The sequence below is a fragment of the Meleagris gallopavo genome, chromosome 6 (assembly GCF_000146605.3).
Source record: "Meleagris gallopavo isolate NT-WF06-2002-E0010 breed Aviagen turkey brand Nicholas breeding stock chromosome 6, Turkey_5.1, whole genome shotgun sequence".
Classification (NCBI taxonomy): domain Eukaryota; kingdom Metazoa; phylum Chordata; class Aves; order Galliformes; family Phasianidae; genus Meleagris; species Meleagris gallopavo.
Window position 1 is genome coordinate 3,530,869 of NC_015016.2, and position 8,864 is coordinate 3,539,732.

At 60.3% G+C, this 8,864-nt stretch overlaps 3 protein-coding genes across 3 annotated transcripts; 1 reads left to right on the plus strand and 2 right to left on the minus strand.

Moving 5' to 3' along the window:
• The first annotated feature begins 2,602 nt into the window (after positions 1–2,602).
• Positions 2,603–3,999, plus strand: LOC104911326 (cathelicidin-3). The gene is made up of 4 exons (XM_010712309.2): positions 2,603–2,804; positions 3,460–3,567; positions 3,652–3,735; positions 3,834–3,999. Exons 1-4 carry the CDS (start codon positions 2,637–2,639, stop codon positions 3,927–3,929), a joined length of 456 nt encoding a protein of 151 aa, XP_010710611.1. The 5' UTR covers positions 2,603–2,636; the 3' UTR covers positions 3,930–3,999.
• Positions 4,000–4,657: 658 nt separating this feature from the next.
• Positions 4,658–6,280, minus strand: LOC100538374 (cathelicidin-2). Its single transcript, XM_003206909.3, has 4 exons — positions 6,092–6,280; positions 5,220–5,327; positions 5,067–5,150; positions 4,658–4,799 (listed from the first exon to the last, which is right to left on the minus strand). The coding sequence occupies exons 1-4, from the start codon at positions 6,257–6,259 to the stop codon at positions 4,695–4,697; spliced, it is 465 nt and encodes a 154-aa protein (XP_003206957.1). The 5' UTR covers positions 6,260–6,280; the 3' UTR covers positions 4,658–4,694.
• Positions 6,281–6,473: 193 nt separating this feature from the next.
• LOC100538528 (cathelicidin-B1-like) lies at positions 6,474–7,622 on the minus strand. The gene is made up of 4 exons (XM_003206910.3): positions 7,119–7,622; positions 6,926–7,018; positions 6,745–6,825; positions 6,474–6,663 (listed from the first exon to the last, which is right to left on the minus strand). The coding sequence occupies exons 1-4, from the start codon at positions 7,578–7,580 to the stop codon at positions 6,541–6,543; spliced, it is 759 nt and encodes a 252-aa protein (XP_003206958.1). The 5' UTR covers positions 7,581–7,622; the 3' UTR covers positions 6,474–6,540.
• Positions 7,623–8,864: the final 1,242 nt, after the last annotated feature.

The window sequence follows — 8,864 nt, forward strand, 5'->3', positions numbered from 1 at the left end:
TGAAGCTGCTTTGGCATCCTCACCTTGCTCCTGGGTGGGAGGAGAGAAGACGGGGGAGCTTTGGGCAGCAGCTTTAGCCCTGGATCTGCATGATCCCCTCCCTGCCAGGAGGCTTGGAAGGAAGTGGGAAGGCTTCCAGCTGGGAGCTGCCTGGCTGCAGGCTCTGGCAGGGAACAGACGTTTGTTTGTGCAAGCATCAGCTCCTAGCTCTGAGCAGAGCGAGAGGGTCTCGGAATAACTCTGGGGCTCCATGTGGGGTTGTGCTCTCTGCATTTGGGAAAGTGAGACATGGGGAGGCTGAGAGTTGGGAAGAGAGGAGGATGGTGAGGTTCAGCAAGGGCGAGTGTGGGGTCCTACGGCTGGGGGGGAATAACTGCACGCATCAGAATAGGTTGGGGTGAGCTGGAAAGGGGCTCTGTGGGGAAGGAGCTGGGTGTTGTGGTTGACCAGCAGTTGGCCAACCATTGACCACAACTGTTGTCCCCGGCTCATGGTCACCCTGAGTGCGTTGCAGTGGGACTCTGGGGGGTGCACTGCACACAGCGTGGCCAGCAGGGCAACGGAGGTTCTCCTGCCCTCTGCTCTGCCCGGGTGAAGCCACATCTGGAGCACTGGGCCCATTGCTGAGCTCCCCGGTTCCAGGCAGACAGGAAACTGATGGGGAAAGGCTGAGAGCCCCGGGTCTGTTCAGCCTGGAGAAGACAGGGGGGATGTTATTTCCTCTGGAGATGTTCAAAACCCACCTGGGTGCTTTCCTGTGCGACCTGCCCAGGGAACCTGCTTTAGGGGGAGTAGGACCAGAAGTTCTATAGAAGTCCGTTCCAACCCCTGTGCTTCTGGGATTCTGCACCCCACGCGTGGCAAAACGTGCAGCCCTAAAGCAAAGCCCTTCTAATTCCCACCGCCTCTCCAGCTGCCGAGGGAGGAGGATGGGAACAAACCCCACAAAGCTTCTCTTTGCTGCGGCTCTCCAAGAAAAACAGCAGCAACCCGATCCCTTCCCGTGCGTGCCGCCCAGCCCTGTGTTTATCCTGGAAGCGAAGCCCCATGGATGTGCTGCTGCTGGGTGTGCTGCTGCTGGGTGTGCTGCTGCCCACCGCCCCGTTATCCACCGCCCCACTGCCCCCCACACCACGCGAGCTGGCCCGCAGCGTGCTGGAGGCACACGGGCGCGATGCGGGCAGCGGGCTGAGGCTGCTCAAGCTGCAAGGAGTCACCAGGACGGTAGGAGCCTCGCTCGGGTTCCCCGCTGGGTTTTGGGGAAGAGGGAGCCTTCTTGTTGGGCCAAATGCCCAGCAAACGTCGTTTCCTTGCAGAAGTTTGACTGGGGCACGCACTTCACCATCAATCTCACTGCCCGTGAGACCGCCTGCCCTGCCGGCCCCACTGCGCCACGCGGTGCTGCATGCAGAGCCCGGCCGGGCCAGGTGGGTGTGGGGCACGGTGTGGGACCCCCTCCCAGCACTGCTCCCTCCTGATCCCCCCATCCTGCAGCAGGTCCAGCACTGCGTGGCCCAGATCTCCGTCTTTGCCTTCCTGCCTGACGTGCCGCTGTCGCTGCTGGAGTGCAGCCAGCAGACGGTGAGGGCTGCGTGAATTCCTCCTCCCTGCATCCCCTGCACTTTGGGGCTGAAGCCCACCCCCATTTCTTATCCTTCAGGCCAGCAGCTCAGGGCAGCCCCGCTCCAGAAGCCGGCACAGTCCTGCCACCCCACGAGCCGTTGGCCTCAGGGAGCTGGTGCCATCCTGAAGCCCACGAGCGCATCCGTCCTGCAGCAGGGGCCATGCAGACCTCATCCATGGACCCCATCCCATAGACCCGGAGATTGAAATAAAGATGTTCCAGGGCTGTGCTGTGTGTGTGATGCCTCGCCCCCATCCCGCCATCCTGCAGTAGAATGGAAATGAGGTTGCATAAACCCGCAGCTTTTGGGTCACGGTGGGGTGGCTGCAGCCCCACGTGCAGCATCTCCATCCCAACTGCCAATGCCACGTTGGCCAACCCTTGGGCTGATAACAGATGGCAGCATACGGGGCTGCTGCACACGTCTGGCTCAGAGCCTGGGGGGCTGTTGCAGGGGACAGGAACGGACCGTGGCTGCTGCATGGGAGGTACCTGGGAGCACAGCCCCTGTGGTTTGGGGACAGAATGCTGTGGAGATGGTGGGGAGTTGCACGGGAAATGGCTTGTGGGAGTGGGTGGGTCAAAAAGCCTTCACGAGGAAGTGGGGACAGGGATGGGAAGGAGTTCTTGAACCCAATGGCAGCTGTCCCATGGGTCTGGGGGTGCCAGGAACCTCCTCTGTCCCTGGGATCCAGACTGTAATGGGATGGAGTCTGATCCATCCCTCCATCCCAGCTCTGTCACTGCCGTCTGCTCCCTGGGGGCCATTTTGTGGCCATGTGGCCTCTCAACCAGAGCACCCCATGCCCTGCAGCACAGGCAGGGATGTGGGATGCAGCCTGGAGTGGGACAGGGCCCCACAGCCCATGGGCACAGCCACGTCCCCACCACAGCTTTTCCTCCACAGATAACTGCCACGTTGTGGCTGCTCCTCCTGGGCCCACGTTTCCGCGTTGCCCAACTTCAGGGCCAATAAAAGGCATTGGGAGCAGTGAGTGGGCACGGGGCGAGGATGCTGAGCTGCTGGGTGCTGGTGCTGGCGCTGCTGGGGGGGGCCTGCGCCCTCCCGGCCCCCCTGGGCTACTCCCAGGCTCTGACCCAGGCTGTGGACTCCTACAACCAACGGCCTGAGGTGCAGAATGCCTTCCGGCTGCTCAGCGCCGACCCCGAGCCCGGCCCGGTGAGTGCGTGTGGGGACAGCGTGGGGACAGCATGGGGATATCAGGGAACAGCACGGGGAAACCGTGAGGACACTATGGGAGATACTGGGGACATCCTGGGGATGGTGTGCAGACATTATGGGGACAGCGTGGGGACACTGGAGAACGGAACATCATGGGAACATCCTGGGAACGGCATGGGGACATGGGAGGGACACCATGAGCAGAGTGTGGGGATAGTATGGGAACATCGTGGGGACAGCATAGGGACAACTTGGGGATAGGATGGAGACACAGTGTGAACAGCTTGGGGACACTCTGGGGAATAACATGAAGGTATCCTGGGGGCATCATGAGGACAGCATGGGGTCAGCATGGGGATGGCATGGGGACATCAGGGAGACACAGTGGGGACACTTATGGGGACACTGTGGGAATGTCGTGGGAATGTTCTGGAGGCATCCTGGGAAAATCCTGGGGCCACCTTTGGACATCAATGGGACATCATGGGGAAACCCTGAGGAAGGCGTGGGGTCAGCATGAGGACATCATGGGGACAGCCAGGGGACACGAAGAGCGGAACGCAGAGCTGCTCCCCCCCGCCCGGCACTGAGCCGTGCCCGGAGCAGCCGGGGGTGCCGGGTGGCTGCCACCACGCTGTCCCCTGCCCCACAGAACGTCCAGCTCAGCTCCCTGCGCAACCTCAACTTCACCATCATGGAGACGCGGTGCCAGGCGCGCTCGGGCGCCCAGCTCGACAGCTGCGAGTTCAAGGAGGACGGGGTGAGCACCGTGCTGGGCTGGTGGGTGCTGGGGGGCTCCCGGGGGGAGGGACAGCCCCGTGTTCAGTGTCCCCACTGCTCACAGCTCGTCAAGGACTGTGCTGCGCCCGTGGTGCTGCAAGGCGGCCGCGCCGTGTCCGATGTCACCTGCGTGGACTCCATGGCTGATGTGAGTGGGGACACAATGGGGGGTGGTCCCAGGGGTGTTTGGGACCCCCTACGGCCAGGATCCCATTCCCCTGTTGATGACAACACTTCTCCCCACAGCCTGTCCGTGTCAAGCGCTTCTGGCCGCTGGTGCCGGTGGCCATCAACACAGTGGCTGCGGGCATCAACCTCTACAAAGCCATCAAGAGGAAATGAGCTGTCCTCAGAGCCACTGTCACCCCTGTCCCTCCACAGCCCCCCACCCAATAAAGCTGTTTTCTGGCCATGCTGTGTCTTTGCTTTGTGTCTCTCCTGTGAGTGATGCTGATGGGGACATTCCCCATGCTGTCCCCACGGTGCCACCTGCTGCCCATCCTGTCCCACAGCATGGGGTTGGGACCTGGGGACACCCAAGGAGATTCCAGATGTGGGCTGGGCAGACTGCAGTATGCAGTGCTTGGGGGTGTGCACAGGGCTGCATGAGTCCATGAGGCCTTTGTAGGGGATGTAAGGGGAAAAGAGGGGACATGAGGAGGATGTCCTCAGGGCCCTGCTGCAGCCACAGCCCTCCAGCTCCCATGGCATGAGATCCCCATGCATCCCTATGTCCCTATCCTAAAATGCTGCTGACAGCCTCGGTGGCAAGGCTGGGGACAGCACTGGATGCCCCTGGATGGGTCTGCAGCATGAGGGTGGCCTTGGGTTCAGAGCCCCAGTGTTTGAGGACAAAACACCACGAGACAGTGATGGGTTGGATGGGAAAATGCTCATCAGGGCCGAGAGGCTCAACAACCCTTGTTACAGAGGACAAGAATGGGGCCCTAATGGCATCATCCCCCTGATAGGAAATGTCCTCATGGCGCTTGGGGCCGTGCATGGTGACTGTGGTGACCTCCAACCCCGTGCCTCAGTTTCCCCATCAGGCAGTGAGAGGAGAGCCCAGATGACACTCGGTGGCCACACGTGGCCCCATTTATTCATTCAGCCAAAGCGCGCGCTGCCCTGGATGGTGATGGTGACCCTAGGGCGGAAACGCCGGAACTTGCTCAGGAAGCGGCCAAATCTGCCCCGCTGGACGAGAACGGGCTGTGGGGTGAAGGCTGGTGTCACTGAGGCAGTGGAAGCCCGCCTCTGAGACCCCACATCTGGAGCCCCATACCTGGGACCCCGCATCTGGAGCCCCACAGTCTGGACCGTGCACACGCCCGGGACCCTTCATCCCTTTCTCTATCATCCCTATCACGGAGACATCAGAGCAACCCCAAAGCTTTCTGAGAACAGGGACCCCTCAGAGTGTGGGGCAGGATTAAAGGTGCCAGCATCAGCATCCCACCCCATGGACCCCACACTCACATCTGATGAGGCGTCTCTGCAGCGTAGATTGATCTCGGGGGTGTCCTGCAGGATGGTCACCGGCCCCGAGCAGTCCCTGATGACCTGAGGACACGCACTGTGTCACCTCACGCTCCCCAGCTGCCCTCCCCACCACAGCCCTCCCATCCTCACCCCATTCTCCTTGAAGTCGCAGTCATTGATGGGCATCGGTGCCCTTGGGAGGCACTCTGTCTCCATGATGGTGAAGTTGAGCGCCCGCAGCGTGCTCAGATCGACACCCTGTGAGGAGTGGTCACCAAGGGGTCACCAAGGGGTCACGTCCTCCCTATAGAGCAAAGCCCCCTCCAACCACCCCCTTGGTGTCCCCAAAGCGTCCTCACAATATTCCCATGACCTCCCCATGGTGTCCCCATGAAATCTCCAAGGTGCTCCCATAGTTTCTCTATGATCTCCCTGTGATATCTCCATGGTACTCTCAGGATGTCCCCAGTGTGTACTACAGTTGTCCCCTTGTCATCCCAATAGTGTCCCCATGATGTCCCCAGAGTGTTTGCATAGTATTCCAACAGTGTCCCCAAGGGGTCCCCAAGATGTTCCCACTGTGTCCTCCTGATAACCCCATGCTATCCCCACGCTGTCCCCATGCTGACCCCAAGATGTTCCCCAAGATGTGCTCATTATGTGTCCATGCTGCTCCTAGGATGTCCTCAGGACGTCTCCAGGCTGACCTCAGGATTTCCAACCCATGATGTTCCCCAAAGTGTCACCATGCCGTCCCCCTCGTGTCTCCACGCTATCTCCATGAGTTCCCCAAGACGTCCTCAATATCTCCCCATCGGGTCCTCAGGGTGTCCCCATGATATCTCCATGCTGTCCCACAGTTGTCCCCATGGTTCCCCTACTGTCCTCACGTTGTCACCAGGATATTTGCCAAGGTGCTCCTACAGTGTCCCCATTGTGTCTCCGTTCTATCCCCATTCTATCCCCGTGCTGTCCTCCCAATCTCCCCATGCTGTCCCCACGCTGTCCCCACACGCACTCACCGGGCCGGGCTCGGGGTCGGCGCTGAGCAGCCGGAAGGCATTCTGCACCTCAGGCCGTTGGTTGTAGGAGTCCACAGCCTGGGTCAGTGCCTGAGGGTAGCTCAGTGGGGCCGGGAGGGCGCAGACCCCTCCAAGCAGTGCCAGCACCAGCACCCAGCAGCTCGCCATCCTCACCCTGTGCCCATCCCGTGCCCCCAGTGCCTTTTATCAGCCCCAAAGTTGGGCAAGAAGGAAGGAGAAGCCACAATGCGGCCGTTATCTGCAGTGGGGACGTGGCTGTCCGCATAAGGCACGGGGCACATCCCCTGCTTTGCTCCGTGCTCCTCTCCCTTTGGGTCATGGCTACGGGGACAAGCTCACGGCACAACCACAGGGACACACACACACGGCCACAGCAGGCTGAAAGGACCTTTATTGGGGACACTTGGTGACAGCCACGCTGGGGCTGCTCATGGCTGGGGCGTGCTGGTGATGTTCAGACGTCCACGGACGTAGAAGGGACTGCGCTGCCGCAGGCGCTTCCTGATGCCATCCCACCACTCCCGGATGCGGGTCCACCAGTTGCGGATGGGCTGCAGGGAGAAGAGGTTTTGTGACCCTCGGGGTGATGAGGGAACCTTGGTGGCCCCATGGTGGGGGATGAGGTCTCTCACCTGCACCCTCAGTGGTCCGCAGCGCAGCTCAGCAGTGGGCTGCTGCTCCATGGATACGGTGCCCACGCAGCGCTGCAGGGCCTGTGGGGAGCGAAGGGTTGTGTGGGGCAGACCCCACCATGACTTCAGTTTCTCTCTTGGCCACCCACCAACCCTCAGCCCCCATGGGATGGGTCCTCACCCCCAGCTCGCAGCTCCTGCAGTCGACCCCAGGTGGGCACGGGGCATCCTCCACAACGAAGCTCACCTCCCGCCGACGTTTCAGGGTTCCCACCTGCAAGGGGACAAGAACCAAAGGGATGGGATGAGACCCCGAGGCCCACAGACCCTCCAAACCAGCCCTCAGCCTTGAGATCAAACACCCCAGCACTCACCCAGCCGGGTTGGGGTTGTGCTGCCCGCAGCCGTAGGGTGCATGGACCTGAGATCCTCTGGTTGAGCAACCGCACGGCTGCCAGGATGGCATCCAGGTAGGTGGACCAGCGCCAGGGCCAGGATGGTGAGATGGATCCATACTGCTTTGGGGTGATGGGTCCATCCAGCTTGGGTGTAATAGAACCATCCAGCTTGGGTGTAATAGAACCATCCAACCCTGGTGGGATTGATCCATCCAACCCTGGTGGGATTGATCCATCCAACCCTGGTGGGACAGATCCATCCAAACCTGATGGGACAGATCCATCCAACCCTGATGGGACAGATCCATCCAACCCTGGTGGGATCGATCCATCCAGCCCCGGTACAGCAGACACGTCCAGCCCCGGTGTGACAGCTCTGGATGACCCCAGCAGCAGCAGTAGCAGCAGCAGCACCTCGGAGGGCCACATCCTGCTCATGACCACCCGCAACCTCCTCCTCTGCGATGATGAGCGCTGTGCTGGTGCTGCTGGAGCCCCTTTATGGCCATCCCAACATCTTGGGGCGTTCCCAGGAATCCCCGCACCCTGCACCTGGGGGCAGCCCAGCCTCTAAGAGGGTCAACAAACCCCCCCATCTCCACGATGGCACCGGGGATTTCCAGTACATGAGGATGTTTGCGGCATAGGAGAGGATGGCCAAGTCTTGCATCAAGCCTACTGGGTCCACGCCAGTCACATTGGGTGGTGGCACACCTGGGAAGTTCCACTGAAGGCCATAAATCTGTCCACAGCTCTGCAGGAGCCACCCTGCAGCACGGCGCCCCTGGCACCAGGCCCAATGCATGGTATGGGAACAGCCTGGGTACATCACGGGGACACTATTGGATGTATTGAGGACAGTGTGCGGACAGCTCAGTGACAGCATGGAGACATAATGGGGACAACAGGTGGACAGATGAGGGACATCCTGGGGACATTTTTGGGATGTCTAGAGGACAGCCTGGTGATAGAATGGAGACGTAATGGGGACATGCTGGGGAAGGCATGGGGTAGCATGGAGATATAATGGAGGCACCATGGAAACACGCTGGGGACATCTTGGGGATATTGAGAGGACATCCTGGGAGTATCCTGGAGACACCATAAAGACATCATGGGAACACTGTGTGGACTTCGTGGGGACACAGTGCAGACACGGTGGGGACACCTCATGGACATCATGGGAACACTCTGGGGAGACTCTGGGGACACCAAGAGGAGAACAGGGTGAGGATGAAGGGGCCATGGTAGGGGGCAGCTGGGGAGCATGAGGTGACACCATAGATGATGAATAAAGGGACGAGAGGGGGTCTTGGACATGTGCAGGGTCCCAGATGTGGGGTTCCCAGTATGAGGTTCCAAATGCGGACTCCCAGCTGCCACATCCACATCTGAGGTCCTCTTGGCAGTCCCCAGACCCCAGATCATGTTCAGGAATACAGTGGGGAGCAGTTGGCACCATTTGGGCAACACGGGACTTCCCCTAGATATCCCAAGAACCATCCCCATCAGTGTCACTCAGAAGAGACACAGAAAAGAGAGTGGCCGGGAAACACCTTTATTGGATGGAAGGCAGCAAGGGGACAGTGGTGGCAGTGGGTCTGGGACAGTTCATTTCTTCTTGATTGCCCGGTAGAGGTTGTATCCCGCAACCACAGTCCTGATGACCAGCGGCCAGACGCGCTTGACACGGACAGGCTGTGGGGAGAAGTGTTGTCATCA

Bases quoted from the DNA above. Each gene is read 5' to 3' on its own strand.
- LOC104911326 (XM_010712309.2), top strand. From the start codon at position 2,637: ATGCTGAGCTGCTGGGTGCTGGTGCTGGCGCTGCTGGGGGGGGCCTGC. The intron at 3,568-3,651 runs GTGAGCACCGTG...CACTGCTCACAG, and splicing joins GCGAGTTCAAGGAGGACGGG to CTCGTCAAGGACTGTGCTGC. The intron at 3,736-3,833 runs GTGAGTGGGGAC...TTCTCCCCACAG, and splicing joins GCGTGGACTCCATGGCTGAT to CCTGTCCGTGTCAAGCGCTT.
- LOC100538374 (XM_003206909.3), bottom strand. From the start codon at position 6,259: ATGGCGAGCTGCTGGGTGCTGGTGCTGGCACTGCTTGGAGGGGTCTGC. The intron at 5,328-6,091 runs GTGAGTGCGTGT...CACTCCTCACAG, and splicing joins CCGACCCCGAGCCCGGCCCG to GGTGTCGATCTGAGCACGCT. The intron at 5,151-5,219 runs GTGAGGATGGGA...GCGTGTCCTCAG, and splicing joins GCGACTTCAAGGAGAATGGG to GTCATCAGGGACTGCTCGGG.
- LOC100538528 (XM_003206910.3), bottom strand. From the start codon at position 7,580: ATGAGCAGGATGTGGCCCTCCGAGGTGCTGCTGCTGCTACTGCTGCTG. The intron at 6,826-6,925 runs GTGAGGACCCAT...CGCTCCCCACAG, and splicing joins GCAGGAGCTGCGAGCTGGGG to GCCCTGCAGCGCTGCGTGGG. The intron at 6,664-6,744 runs GTGAGAGACCTC...TTCTCCCTGCAG, and splicing joins GCGGACCACTGAGGGTGCAG to CCCATCCGCAACTGGTGGAC.